At 38.8% G+C, this 13,907-nt stretch overlaps 1 protein-coding gene across 2 annotated transcripts in view; it reads left to right on the forward strand.

Annotated features, from left to right (window-relative positions):
- The window catches only part of RABGAP1L (RAB GTPase activating protein 1-like), an 828,259-nt gene that overhangs the window by 568,766 nt on the left and 245,586 nt on the right, over positions 1-13,907 (forward strand). For both annotated transcript variants that reach the window (XM_011981419.1, XM_011981418.1), the window contains exon 18: positions 4,720-4,761. In XM_011981419.1, coding sequence (XP_011836809.1) covers positions 4,720-4,761 — 42 coding nt within the window. The remainder of the gene's footprint in view (positions 1-4,719; positions 4,762-13,907) is intronic.

The following is a 13,907-nucleotide window of genomic DNA, read 5'->3' on the forward strand; positions in this document are numbered from 1 at the left end:
AACACACACACACCTCCCTTAAGCACAGTATTATAACATGATATAAGCATTCATTAATCCTGCTAGATTGTCATTATTAATAGTGATAATTAACATTAGTCAATAATTAGCTATTGAAGATTATTGGCTCAGCCAAGTGGTCCCAGAGAGCTATGCATTTTATCTTTTTTTTTTTTTTTTTTTTTATGTCTTCTATTTCTGTGAGATCTGATATTTTAATTCTGACAACTGTCACTATAGGCTATCTATCCCTGATCCCATCTGGCACATACTTTATCTTGTGGTTTGCTACTTCTGATATCTACAAGCTTCAAAATCATATACCAAACTAACTGGAAGTATGTATAGAATAAAAAGTTGAGCAAAGATTTCTCTTGGTGTTTGTGAGAGCCATTTTGGCTATTTAGAGATCTTTATTTAATTTTTACTTGTAAGTTCTTTGTGTTTTGCACAGCTTGGTTGTCTAATTGTTTGATTTTGAGATAATTGAAGAAAGGGATTCTTACTGTAATTTGATGATGAAAGGAATGAGGCACATCCCCCATATATCTCCGAACTTCCTGAGCCCAGCACAAACACATTCCTCCATATTTCTTTCAAACTTCAGAAAAACATCACCTGGGAGATCTCCGATAAGGAATGCTAAATGTAGAATGTTAACCAATTGTAATGCTGTAACCGAGAGAATTACCTTGTTCCCTGTAACTTTACATATCCTGTTTACATTGGGCTATAAAAAGCAAGCACTCGCATTGTTCGAGGCCCTCTTGTATGCTGTGGAATGGAGGGACCAAGTTCGAACTTGTAGTAAAGATCCTTGCCGCTTGGCTTTGACTCTGGACTCTGGTGGTCTTCTTTGGGGAACAAACGGTCTGGGCATAACATCGATAATTCTGTAAATTGGTCTAGTTGGGTCCATAGGGAAATAAATCAACCCCAGAAAATTTGGGAAAGCTAGTGTAGTTTAATCATTAAGTCTTCAAATAAGCATTTACTATGCACATTATACCAGCACTGTGTGAGAAAATCTCACTAGACTAGACATCAGGAGGCTTGAGGGGGTGATTCTAGCCTGTTACTAAACACATATGTAAACTAAAAAGCATCTGAGATGGGTTTCATTCAATTTAGAGGTTTATTTTGCCAAGTTATAGACTATGATCCATGACACAGCCTCAGGAGGTCCTGAGAACATGTGCACAAGGTGATTGGGTTTCACATTGGTTTTATATCTTTTAGGGAAACATAAGACATTAATCCATTGCCGAGCATAGTGGCTCATGCCCTTAATCCTAGCACTTTGGGAGGCTGAGGCAGAGGGTTGCTTGAGGCCAGGAGTTCAAGAATAGCTTGGCAATATAGTGAAACCCTCTCTACCAAAAAAAAAAAAAATTATCTGGGTGTGGTGGCACATGCCTGTAGTTCCAGCTACTTGGGAAGCTGATGTGGAAAGATTGCTTGAGTTCAAAACGTCAAGGCTGCAGTGAGCTCTGATTGTGCCACTGCACTCCAGCCTGAGTGACAGAACAAGACTCTGTTTAAAAAATAAAAATAAAAAAAGACATCAGGCCGGGTGCTGTGGCTGACACATGTAATCCCGGCACTTTGGGAGGCCAAGACCGGTGGATCACTTGAGGTCAGGAGTTTGAGACTAGCCTGGCCAAAATGGTGAAACTCCAGCTCTACTAAAAATACAAAAGTTAGCCAGGTGTGGTGGCAGAGCCTGTAGCCCCAGCTACACTGGAGGCTGAGGCACAAGAATTGCCTGAACCTGGGAAGTGGAGGTTGCGGTGAGCCAAGATTGCACCACTGCACTCCAGCCTGGGTGACAGAGCAAGACTCTGTCTCAAAAAACAAAAATGACATCAGTCAATACATGTGATGTGAAGCATACATTCATTCAGTGCAGTAAGGCAAGACAACTCAAAGCTGGGGCTTCCAGATCATAGGTGGATTCAAAAATGTTATCTTTTTCTTTTCTTTTCTTTTTCTTTGTTTGTTTGTTTTTTGAGACAGGATCTTGCTCTGTCATCTAGGCTGGTGTGCAATGGTGTGATCTTGACTCACTGCAGCTCACCCTCTCAGTTCAAGCATTCCTCCTGCCTCAGCCTCCCATGAAGCTGAGACCACAGGTGTGCACCACCACACCTGGCTAATTTTTTTTTTACTTTCTTGTAGAGAGGGGGTCTCACTTTGTTGCCCAGGTTGGCAAAGATTTCCTGATTGGCAATTGGTTGAAAGAGTTGTTATTATCTAAAAACCTGGAATCAATAGAAAGGAGTGTCTGGGTTAAGATAAGGGGTTGTAAAGACTGGGGTTCTTCTTATGTATATGAAGTCTCCTAGGTAACCACTCCCAGAGGCAATAAATGGCAAATGTTTCCTTTAGAGATCCTTAAAAGGTTCTAGACTCACAGCCAGTCTGTCTTCAGGATCTTAAAATGACCGGGAAAGAGAAGGGAATCCTCTATAGAATGCAAATTTTCCCCACAAAAGACAGCTTTTTAGAACCATTTCAAAATATGTTACAGAATCTATTTTGGGATAAAACAGTTTGGTTTCTTTCAGGGCCCTGCTATCTGCCACGTGATGCTATACTTAGAGTCAGGTTGGAATTTGGTATCTTATTGCTACAGGGTCTTTTCTGTCTGTCTTAGGATCTCTCTTTTAATGTTAATGCTGGTCAGTTGTGTGCCTGAACTCCAAAGGGAGGAGGGTATAATGAGGCATGCCTGATTCTGCCTTCCTATCATGTTCTGAACTATTTTTTCAGGTTTAGTTGGGTCCCTTTGGTCCTCCATTTAGTTAGTTGGAGGGCTTAGAATTTTCTTTTTGGTTTTCACATGATAATATTGGGCTAGTCACATTCATACTCTAAAAAATGAGAGTCATTTTATAAGTTGTTATAAGAATCAATGAAATTTCACTATTCCTGTGAATATAAGGAATTTGGGGGGAATGTTTGACAGGGAGGTTAAGAATACAGCCAAGGTAGCTGAACATGGAGTGGAGTTTCCAAAGGCTACCATGAAAGGATTTGGGAAGGAGAGGAGGAGTAGGAAACTGGCTTAGGATAAAGGACGAGAGCATTATGAAGATGAGAAAACAGAGATGAGAGGGGTTTACATTTTGAGCAGTGCCTGGAAAAACAAGAACCAGAGAAATAGTGGATCAGGTTCTGATGGCAGGCTGATAAGCACTCAGGTTGTGAGAATTCACTGTTGCCTAGCAGTTGTGACGTGGTGGTGGTGGACAGAGTTGGAGAACAGGGCAGTAGGTCTCTTTTATATTGGCCTTTAAGTTTTGGCAGGTGGGCAGCAGCTAGTGGGTAAGAAGTGAAATTTTGATTCAGAAAGCAAATTTTGCTTAATTGTAACCCACATTTTAAAATCTGTAATAGTCTTTCTTTTCTCTAGTTGGTAAATTGTGATCAAAACCAGTCTAGGATAATTGCTTAGTATGGTTATGAATTGCATTCATTTGTTTTTATCTCCTGGCCTGATTATACTTATTTCCTACTTCTTTTGGTTTCTTAAAGAATTAACTGAGTAAACCCCAAACTAAAAATATTTGGTTTATATTTTAACCAACTGAATATTTGTGTTTATCTTTCATTCCTTCCATCATTATGTCATATTTCTGGTAGCTGAATGTGAAAGGTTATGTTAGCAAATCATAACAGGAATACACTCTAAATATCTGGGCCTAATCCTTGCTTCTAGAGTTATTTCAAAAACAGAAAAAACATGGTTTATTGTAAGCTTTTTGGGTAGTACATTTGGTACAGCTCCATATCCAAAAGCTAGCCAGAGTGTATCAGTGACCACGATGAAGAGGGCACATGACATAGACCCTGGACTTACGGGACTTATGCCAACTCATACTTGAAATATCTTTTTTCTTATGTATGATGACTTGCATGGCAAGGAAACAGCACATTTTGTAGCAAACTTATTTCTGATTGTTATCTTTATCATATAAGATTCTCTATCTTTTGAATTTAATAACTCAACATGTCTTCAGAGCAATTGGGCAGAACCCAGAGTTCAAAATTCAGTTCTAGAATGGCTTCTTCAAGAACAATTTAATTTGTTTATTTCTAAAGAAATACTGCTATGGTTTTCACAAAAGAAAAGGAAGTCTGGCAGATAGCCCCTAATGACCACCTCTAGTTATACGAATAATACTTGAAAGCAATCACTAAAACAAATAAGAAAACAGTAAGAACAGTAGTGGAAATGCAGTGTGATACTTAAAGCCTCCAGTACACAATCTGTCCCACTTATGGGCAACATTGCCTTGTTTTGTTTTATTTTATTCTGTCTGCTACTTGTAGTTTAACTGTAACACCAAGATGTCTAGATTAGGGTTAGGAATTTCAATTAGTAATTTTAGACTTCTGCATCATTATGCCAGCTTGAGCAAGGAATTTGACTTTCACAAGACTTAGGCACATGCAAATAATCCAGAAATTGACTGAAGGGAAATAATTTATTGTAAAAACAATTTTATGTGAACATTGATTAAATAGCACCTAAAATTTACAATGAGCCACTCAGGGAAAGAAAATGCCTTTAAAAAAAAACTCATGGTTTAGTTATTGTTTGTGAAGATGAAAGCAATTAGGAATTTTATTAAAGATATATGGAAGTCTTGGGGAAATAATAAAATCGTGGTATATGTGGCACTACTAATTTTCACTTTCTTTTTTCTATTTCAGGGTTTGAACATAATCTTTCATGTAGCTTTGGCTCTCCTAAAGGTAAGTCTTTTTTTTTAATCTTAAGTTACCAAATTCTCTTACCTCTTTGCACTTGGGACTGGAATAATTCAATTTACAGTCTTTGAATCATTTTAGTTTCTCAGACACACAAGAAAAGATGACTTCTCTGAGAAACTCTGATCCTCTTCCCTCCTCTCATTCTTTTCTGTTGTTGTTTATTTGGAGTCTTTTTTTTTTCTTATAATCTATGTATTTAATGATACTATTTTAGTGTTTTTTGCAGTAACATAAAATATCTTTTTATCATGAGTTGGATGATATAAGAGAAAAAGTTAAAAATTGTTTTCTGTCAGAATGATGCCTTCTTTTTTCTTAAAACACTTTTTACTGTAACATCTCTGGAGGTACCTAAACATGTAATTGAATTATTAAAGTTTCCATAATATGCTGACTAAAACAGGAACTACTACATTTCAATTTGCAGTTCTTTCTATGATAGTTAGAAATTTATAAAACACTTTAGAATTCTATTGTAATTACCTTGTTGGATTTTATGTCAACATATCATACAGCTTTCATAATGTGGTAACTGCAAGACATTTGCTGCAGAGTTGGTGAAAATAACCCAGCTGGTTTTTGTCCTTCAGTCAAAGAAGACATTCTGATAGTAAAGGCGATAATTGCCTCAAAGGCACAGGCTTACCCTTTCCTCAGTATAACATGGTGGTTAAAATGGCAGACCTGGACTCCGACAGATTTGCTTCTAATTTCAGCCCTACCGCATGACCTTAGGCAAGTTATTCTAAGTGCGCAGAGTCTGAGTTTTGAGATAATAATAGAAATTAATATATGAGATTGTTAAAAGAATTGAGATGATCAAAGAAGTCCTTAATGTAGTATCTAGAACATTTTACTGCCTAGTAAATGTTAGCTGTCATTATTATTGTTCTTTACAAGGTGACTCAGAATATGTTCCTAGATCCCTTATCATTCTTCTGAATCCCTCAAAAGATAGTGACATGGCATCATAGGAGGACCTCTTGATATGTTAGGAGAACCTTAACCATACCTAATCATTAACATAGCCTTGATTTTAAACAAAGGCATGAAATAGTACAGGCCCTCTGCAACTCAGTAAGTGGGTTTCTGTTCCTCATCTCTTATTCCATTACACATTTGCTCTTCGTGAAGTTCGTAAAATGCACTTTTTATAATTAAATCATTTGTGTTTATATATTTTTTATGCCAAAGCTATTTAGAAAATAGAAAAATATTTTAAGTAAAATAACACAAACATATTTGCCGTGTCCTTTAATGAAGTCATGGGTTTTGACCTCTAATTTTTTTTCTTTTATTAAAACAAATCCAAGTCGAAACTTTCCAACATGTCTTCTCAACAGGGCTGGAGTAAGACTTTTAGAATGCCTAAGCATTGAAAGTATATGTAATTCAGACTAAAAACAATATTAAAACATAAAGTAAGTATAAGGAGGTCCAAGAAAGTTCTGATTTCTCATATTATATCTAATTTTTTAAACTCTTAGATATTATGTCTTTCCCAAAATGCCTTTCCTCATTTTTTTGGTGACTCATCTTTACCAGTGCTTTCACTGCATGTTTAATCTGTCTTTTGAGTAACCCAGGACTACCTCTCTGGATATCAGACCTATACCCTGTGTCAACTTAATACTATATACATTAGTAAGTTATCTTCTTGATTGACATGTTGACTTGTTCATATTATTTTCATTTATTTTGTCCATGTTAACCCAGACAAGACCTCTACAGAGGACATTCTCTGGTCACTGGGCAGGAAGGCTTTTTGTGTCTTCTTTAGCAATACATGGGCACTCTTCTAGCATCATCTTAGAGAATTTTACTAGTTAGAGAAGATAAAAAGAGCCCTCTCATCACTAGTGCCCTATATTTATGTAACTTCCTTATATGAATCCTGAAGCTGACCCCCCCATAGACAAAGTATATATGGGACTAAACTGAAGTGTACTTTAATCATCTATTGCCACCACTTGGAAAAAAGCATACCCAAACTAGTATAGTATACCAGAAAAATTATATGTATTTGTTTATATCAAAATTTAAAACTTTGGAGAACTTCAAATTGCTGGGGTTTTTTGTTGTTGTTGTTTTGTTTTGTTTTGTTTTGTTTTTTGCTTTTTGAGACAGGGTCTCATTCTGCTCACTCTGTTGCCTAGGCTAGAGTACAGTGGCATGCTGATAGCTTACTGCAGCCTCAAATTCCTGGGCTCAAGTGATCCTCCCACCTCAGCCTCTTGAGGAGCTAGAGTTACAGGTAGATGCCACCATGCCCAGCTAATTTTAAAAATTTTGTAGAGACAGGGTCTCACTATGTTGCCCAGGCTGGTCTCAAATTCCTGGACTCAAGCAGTCCTCCTGCCTTGGCCTCCCAAAGCACTGGGATTATAGGTGTGAGCCAATGAGCCTGGCCTTCAAAGTGCTTATGAATTGAGCCTAACGAATTTTCAGTATAGCTACAGAGAGACTTCAGATATCTCTGTATTATAAGCATTTCTTGTGATGAGGGGACAGAGCTAACATTTCTTGAACATTTATACTCTGTGTTAAGTACTAACAAATTATCTCATTAACATACATTAAATGTCTAGGTGTTATTTGTGGAAGAGTAATGGTATTAGCCAGAGAAAAACATCTAATTCTTCCCCCAGCCCCTAGTTGATGATTGAGAGATCAAAGCGCAAGACCACCTAAAGACTTTTGTCTCAGTAGTGGGAAAATTGGATTTATAATGGTTTTGAATGGGATAGATATAGGATGAATTCTCTGTTGCTCAGTTTGGTTTTAAAGACACCTGCTTTCTGAACAGGATCAGCTTCTTTTTGGTTAGTAATAGCCTATCAGGTAGCTAGAAAGGTACTGAGCTAAAAGAATGATTCACAATACTAGGCAGCATCATGAAATCATTTTGTGTACAGTAGGTAGTTCAGATATATTCCTCCAAATCTAATTTATTTACTTATATGAAACATTAGGTAGTCATAGAATACATTCAATAGATTTAATAGACTGGAGATGATAAGTCAGAATTGATCTTAGTCACTTCATATTGGGCACAGAAATTTTTCAGTCAGAATAGGTTTTTTGTTTGCTGACCGTGGTTAAAAGCAAATGGCAGAGTGTTTTTCTCTGGCCTTCCCAAAGTATTATATGCTCGTTTCGTGTCCTACGTGTATATGCAAACACTACAGAGATAAATAAGGCCCAATCATAATCCCATTCCCAGGGATAACCATAATAAAAACTTGGTATAAAGCCTTTATCCCATGCTTTGGTCTATGGTTATATAAGTAGGCATTACCTACCTATACACATATGTATGTATGTATGTATATTTTTAATCTGGGTTTGAGATAAGATGGGAAAGTGGGAGAAAATCCAGAAGAACAGTGTGAAAGGATGCACATAAATTCATTTTCTTTCAAAAAATGCTGTTGAACAATACTCTTTTTCGTTTAGTATATCATGAATATCTTTCCATGTCACTAAACATATGTAATGGTTAAAAGCATGTGGACATTGGAGCCAGACTACTTAGGTTCAGATTCATTAAAAACAATTTATCCAATGGTCTTAGGTAAATTACAGTTTCTCCATTTTTTAAATGGGGGAATATTAGTAATACCAGTCTCATAAGATTGTTGTCAGAGTTTAATGAGTTAATATATGATTGATGCCTAGCACTCAGTACTACAGTGTACTGAGGTGCTATTTAGCACCTCTGTCTCTAAATTCTGTTAGAGACAGAATTTTCTTTTGACTGTTTTTATCCTATTGTATATGCCATAATTTATTTTGAGGCAGAGTCTGGTTCTGTTGCCCAGGCTGCAGAGCAGTGGCACGATCTTGATTCACTGCAACCTCCGCCTCCTGGGTTGCAAGTGATTCTCCTGTCTCAGCCTCCCTTGTAGCTGGGATTACAAGTCTAAGCCTCCAAGCCCTGCTAAATTTTGTATTTTTACTAGAGATGGAGTGTCACCATGTTGGCCAGGCTGGTCTCGAACTCCTGATCTCAGGTGATCCACCCACTTTGGCCTCCCCAAGTGTTGGGATTACAGGCGTGAGCCACCGCGCCCTGCCCTGTACCATAATTTTTTTTTTTTTTGAAAGCCACTGACTTAATTGATCTAAAAAACTTTACAAGGACAGTGACTTTTCTGTCAAAAAAGGAGCCAAATGGTATCAAATGGACTGAAAGTGAGGGTGGGGGTGAGGGACAGGGCCAGGAATCCATTCAGGAAAGCTGGTAACTGTCCCCAGGGAACTGGCAGGGGAAAAAGGAAGACAGGAGGCATGCAAGAGCGAGAATCCAAAAAAGTTAAAATGGTTAGGAGAGAAAACTCCCAAAAGACCCTGGAGTACATTGTAGGTGAGTAGGACAATAGCAGTCTTTTCCTTTGTTGAGGACAGGGGAGGAGTCTCTATTCGGTTGCAAACTCCAGTTGAGGGCTGGGGATTGAGGGCTTCCCAGAAAGCACCACAAGAAGACGTCACACCACTCTCGAAGGCATCCGAAGCAATCCTGGTACTGCTTGGCATTGGCATCACCAGTGTCCCTCAGCCATTCTCGGAGGAGGTCTTCATCTTTAGCACCAGAAACTGGCCAAGGACAACATAGGCCTTGTCAAAGCCCCTTTCCTGCAGCTTCTTGTCCATAACTTCACCAATCCCAGCCAGGCTTCCTCCTGGCTTTTCCCCCACGGACTCTGCCACAAAGTCTCGGTGCTTTTGAGAGGTTGTAATCTTGCTCCTGTTCAGGTTTAATCGTCAGCTTCAGTTCTCATAATGGTTCCTCCTGCCACCCATCCGCTCAAGCCACTAGAACTTTCCCCTATACCATAATTTATTTAACCAATTTTATATTTAGTTTTTATGGACATTTGTTTCCAGAATTTCCTGTTAAACAAAACTGTAACAAATATCCTTAAACTTGCATCTTTGTGTACTTATCTGATATCTCGGGTAAATTTCTAGAAATGGAATTGCTATGTCAAACTGTAACCAAATTTTAATTTTGGATACATATTACAAAATTCTTCTCTGCCAGCAACATGAGAATGCATTTTCCTATACTCTTCAAAAAAACCAGAATTGCTAAACAAGCACGTTTATGGAAATTGAAAGCAAGTTATCAATATCAGTATAAATATATATAAACAAATGTATACATTTATATATTTATACATAAATATGTAAATGTAATAAATATAAAGCAAAGCAGTTTAAAAGTAATGATTTAGTAATCTTTTTATTAATAAATCATATAAACAAAGCTCTTCAGTCAGCTTCGAAGAGTCCAGTATTATTTTCTTTTTTTGGGAGAATATCCAGTTTCTTTAGGGAAGCAGTGAATCATGGCTAAATTCTAGAAGCCTGGACCTTCTCTTAGTTTGGAAGGGCTTATATAAAAGTTCTGACACTTGGGGGGCCGAGGTGGGTGAATTACCTGAGGTCAAAGGTTCGAGACCAGCCTGGCCAACATGATGAAACCCCATCTCTACTAAAAATACAAAAAACAGCCAGGCGTGATGGGGGGCACCTGTAATCCCAGCTACTTGGGAGGCTGAGGCACAAGAATCACTTGAACCTGGTAGGCAGAGGTTGCAGTGAGCCAAGATCACACCATTGTATTCCAGCCTGCGCAACAGAGTGAGACTCCATCTCAAAAAAAAAAAAAAAAAAAAAAAAAAGTTCAGAAGTATATCTTTGATGTTTTTGGCTTTTCAGCTCTTTCCAGTATGGTTTTTCCTTACCATTCCATTGAAGCTTTTTTGATATCTTACTTGATCCTTCAACAGTTGTCAAAACAGCATAATGACAGACACAACGCTTCCTTTTTCTTCCCCTTCTTTTTTTATGTTTCAGAAACATCTTCCCTCGGCTTCTGTCCTTTCTTTTATCTCCCCCTCTGCTACTTCTCTCTTTTTTTCCCCTCGTTTCCTTTTTTTTCCCTAGCCATTAACTTGGAGTTCTACATATCTCCAGCCTCTAGGAAGTCACTTCTTGCTTCTCCCTTGTTGATCCTGTTCATTCCCCTGGTTTCATCTATAAATGTTTACTCTCATTTATTTTTATTTTTTTAATCCCTCACTCCGCTCCCACTCTTTCCCCTTCTGAGTCTCCAGTGTCCACTTTCTACTTTGTATGCTTTTGCATACCCATAACTTAGCTCTCACTTATAAGTGAGAACATGCAGTGTTTGATTTTCCATTCCTGAGTTAATTCACTTAGCATAATGGCCTCCTCTTTCAAGTTGCTACAAAAGACATTATTTTGTTCTTTTTTAAGGCTGAGTAGTATTCCATGGTGTATATATTAATGTATCACATGTTCTCATCTACTCCTCAGTTGATGGGCACTTAGGTTGATGTTTACTCTCATTTATATTTAATCCAAACCCACATATTTGGCTGTGAACTGAACATGTTGACTTGGGTGTTTCACAGGCACATCAAAAGTCAAAACTGAAATAATGTGCCCTCCCAAATGTAATTTTCCTCTAGTAACCTCCACTTCAGTAAGGACTCTACCCAGCTGCTCAAACCAGAAACCTAGAAGTTATCCTTAACTCTCTTCTTAATATCCCATATCCGTTCAATCACCAAGTCCTGTGGATTCTACTTCTTGAAAATTTTTAGAATCTTCCCACTTTCCTCCTATTCTTACTTTGGTAGCTTTTAGGCCACCAAATTTTCCAGGAAAATGATGGTCTCCTGGATTATTGCAGGACCTCCTGTAGTAACAAAAATTGGATACCTATGAAGTGCCAGGTATTGTTCTAGGCATTGGAGATAAAGTAGTAACCAGGAAAGAAAGACCCTGCTTTCATGGAACTTGCACTCCAATGAAAGAAAGATAGTAATTAAACAAATAAATGAATATATACGTTAGTTCTTGCATTGCTATAAAGAAACATTTGAGGATGGGTAACTTATTAAAAAAAAAAAAAGAAGAAGAGAAGAAGAAGAAGTTTGAGCCAGGCACATTGGCTCACGCCTGTAATCCCAGCACTTTGGGAGGCCAAGGTGGGCAGATCGCTGGAGGTCAGGAGTTCGAGACCAGCCTGGCCAACATGGTGAAACCCATCTCTACTAAAAAAACTAGCCAGGCATGGTGGTGTGCACCTGTAGTCCCAGCTACTCGGGAGGCTGAGGCAGGAGAATCGCTTGAACCTGGGAGGTGGAGGTTGCGGTGAGCTGAAATTGCACCACTGTGCTCCAGCCTGGGCAACAGAGTAAGACTGTCTCCAAAAAAAAAAAAAAAAAGAAAGTAAGATAAGAAAAGTGGTTTTATTTTGGGCTACAGTTTAACAGGCTATACACAAAACATAGTACTGGTATCTGCTTCTGGTGAGGGCCTCAGGAAGCTTACAATCATGGCAGAAAGCAAGGGGATTCACATGACAAGAGGAGAAGCAAGAGACAGAAGGGGGAGGTCCCAGACTCTTTTACAACAGCCAGATCTCATGTGAACCCACTGAGTGAGAACTAGCTCATTAGAAAGGGGATGGCAATAAGCCATTCATGAGGGATCTACCCCTGTGACCCAAACGCCTCCCACTAGGCCCTACCTCCAATATTGGGGATTATACTTCAACATGAGATTTGGAGGGGACAAACATCCAAACCATATCAATATGATTAGTTTAGATCATGCCGAGGTTTATGAAAGAGGTAGGTTTGAGAAGATGGTGGCTTGAATTTGAGTGTTAGCAGTGGAACTGACAGCAGTGGGTGACTGCACTTCCCCCATATACTCTTGACCGTTGTTCAGTCCATTGCCACACTGCCAGTAGAGTAGTCTTTTTAAAGCAGATTTTTTTTTTTTTACTTTGAATTTCAGGGGTACCTGTGTAGGTTTGTTATATAGATAAATTGTGTGTCATGGGGGTTTGGTATACAGATTATTTCTTCACTCAGGTGATAAGCATAGTACCCAATAGGTAGTTTTTGGATCCTCACCCTCCTCCACCCTCAAGTAGGCCCCATGTCTATTGTTCCCTTCTTTGTGTCCATGTGTACTCAATGTTTAGCTCCCACTTATAAGTGACAGTATGTGGTATTTGGTTTTCTATTCCGTGTTAGTTTGCTTAGGATGATGGCTCCAGCTGCATCCATGCTGCTGCAAAGGACATGATCTCATTCTCCTTATGGATGCATAGTATTCTATGGTGTTTATGTACCACATTTTATTTAACCCAGTATACTGTTGATGGGCATCTAGGTTGATTCCATGTCTTTGCTGTTGTGAACAGTGCTGCGATGAAGATACATGTGCATGTGTCTTTATGGTAGAACAATTTATATTCCTTTGGACATACACACAGTAATGGGATTGCTGGGTCAAATGGTAGTTCTGTTTTAAGTTCTTTAGAAATTGCCAAATTGCTTTCCATGGTGACTGAACTAATTTATATTCCCACCAACAGTGTATAAGCATTCTCTTTACTCTGCAACCTCACCCAGGGTCTGTTGTTTTTCGACTTTTTAATACTATTAAAGCAGATTTTAGTTATTATTCAACAGTATTTACTAAACACCTATTTAGAGACAGATGCTGTTCTATGTACTTGAATAGATCAGTGAACTAAAGTAACAAAGCTACTTGTCTCTGTGGAAATTATGTTCTAGCAAGAGACAGTTGATAATTGTATTAGTTCGTTTTCACACTGCTGATAAAGACCTACACAAGACTGGGCAATTTACAGAAGAAAGAGGTTTAATGGACGTACAGTTCCACGTGGCTGGGCCAGGCCTCACAATTATGAAGGAAGGCAAGGAGGAGCAAGTCACATCCAACATGGATGGCAGCAGACAAAGAGAGAGGGCTTGTGTAGGGAAACTCCCGTTTGTATTTATTTATTTATTTTAACTTAAAAGTAAACTTTAATGTCAAAAATGCAAACCTGAGGAGGGCAGAAAGATCACACACAAGGTTGCCACTTCATACTTGTATGGCTGCACAGCAGCCGGCAGAGGCGCTCCTCACTTCCCAGACAGTGCGGGGGCCAGGGAGAGGCGCTTCTCACTTCCCAGACGGTGCGGGGGCCAGGGAGAGGCGCTCCTCACTTCCCAGACGGTGCGGTGCGGGGGCCAGGGAGAGGCGCTCCTCACTTCCCAGACGGTGCGGTG

This window comes from Mandrillus leucophaeus, unplaced genomic scaffold (genome assembly GCF_000951045.1).
Source record: "Mandrillus leucophaeus isolate KB7577 unplaced genomic scaffold, Mleu.le_1.0 Scaffold226, whole genome shotgun sequence".
In the NCBI taxonomy this organism is placed as follows: Eukaryota; Metazoa; Chordata; class Mammalia; order Primates; family Cercopithecidae; genus Mandrillus; species Mandrillus leucophaeus.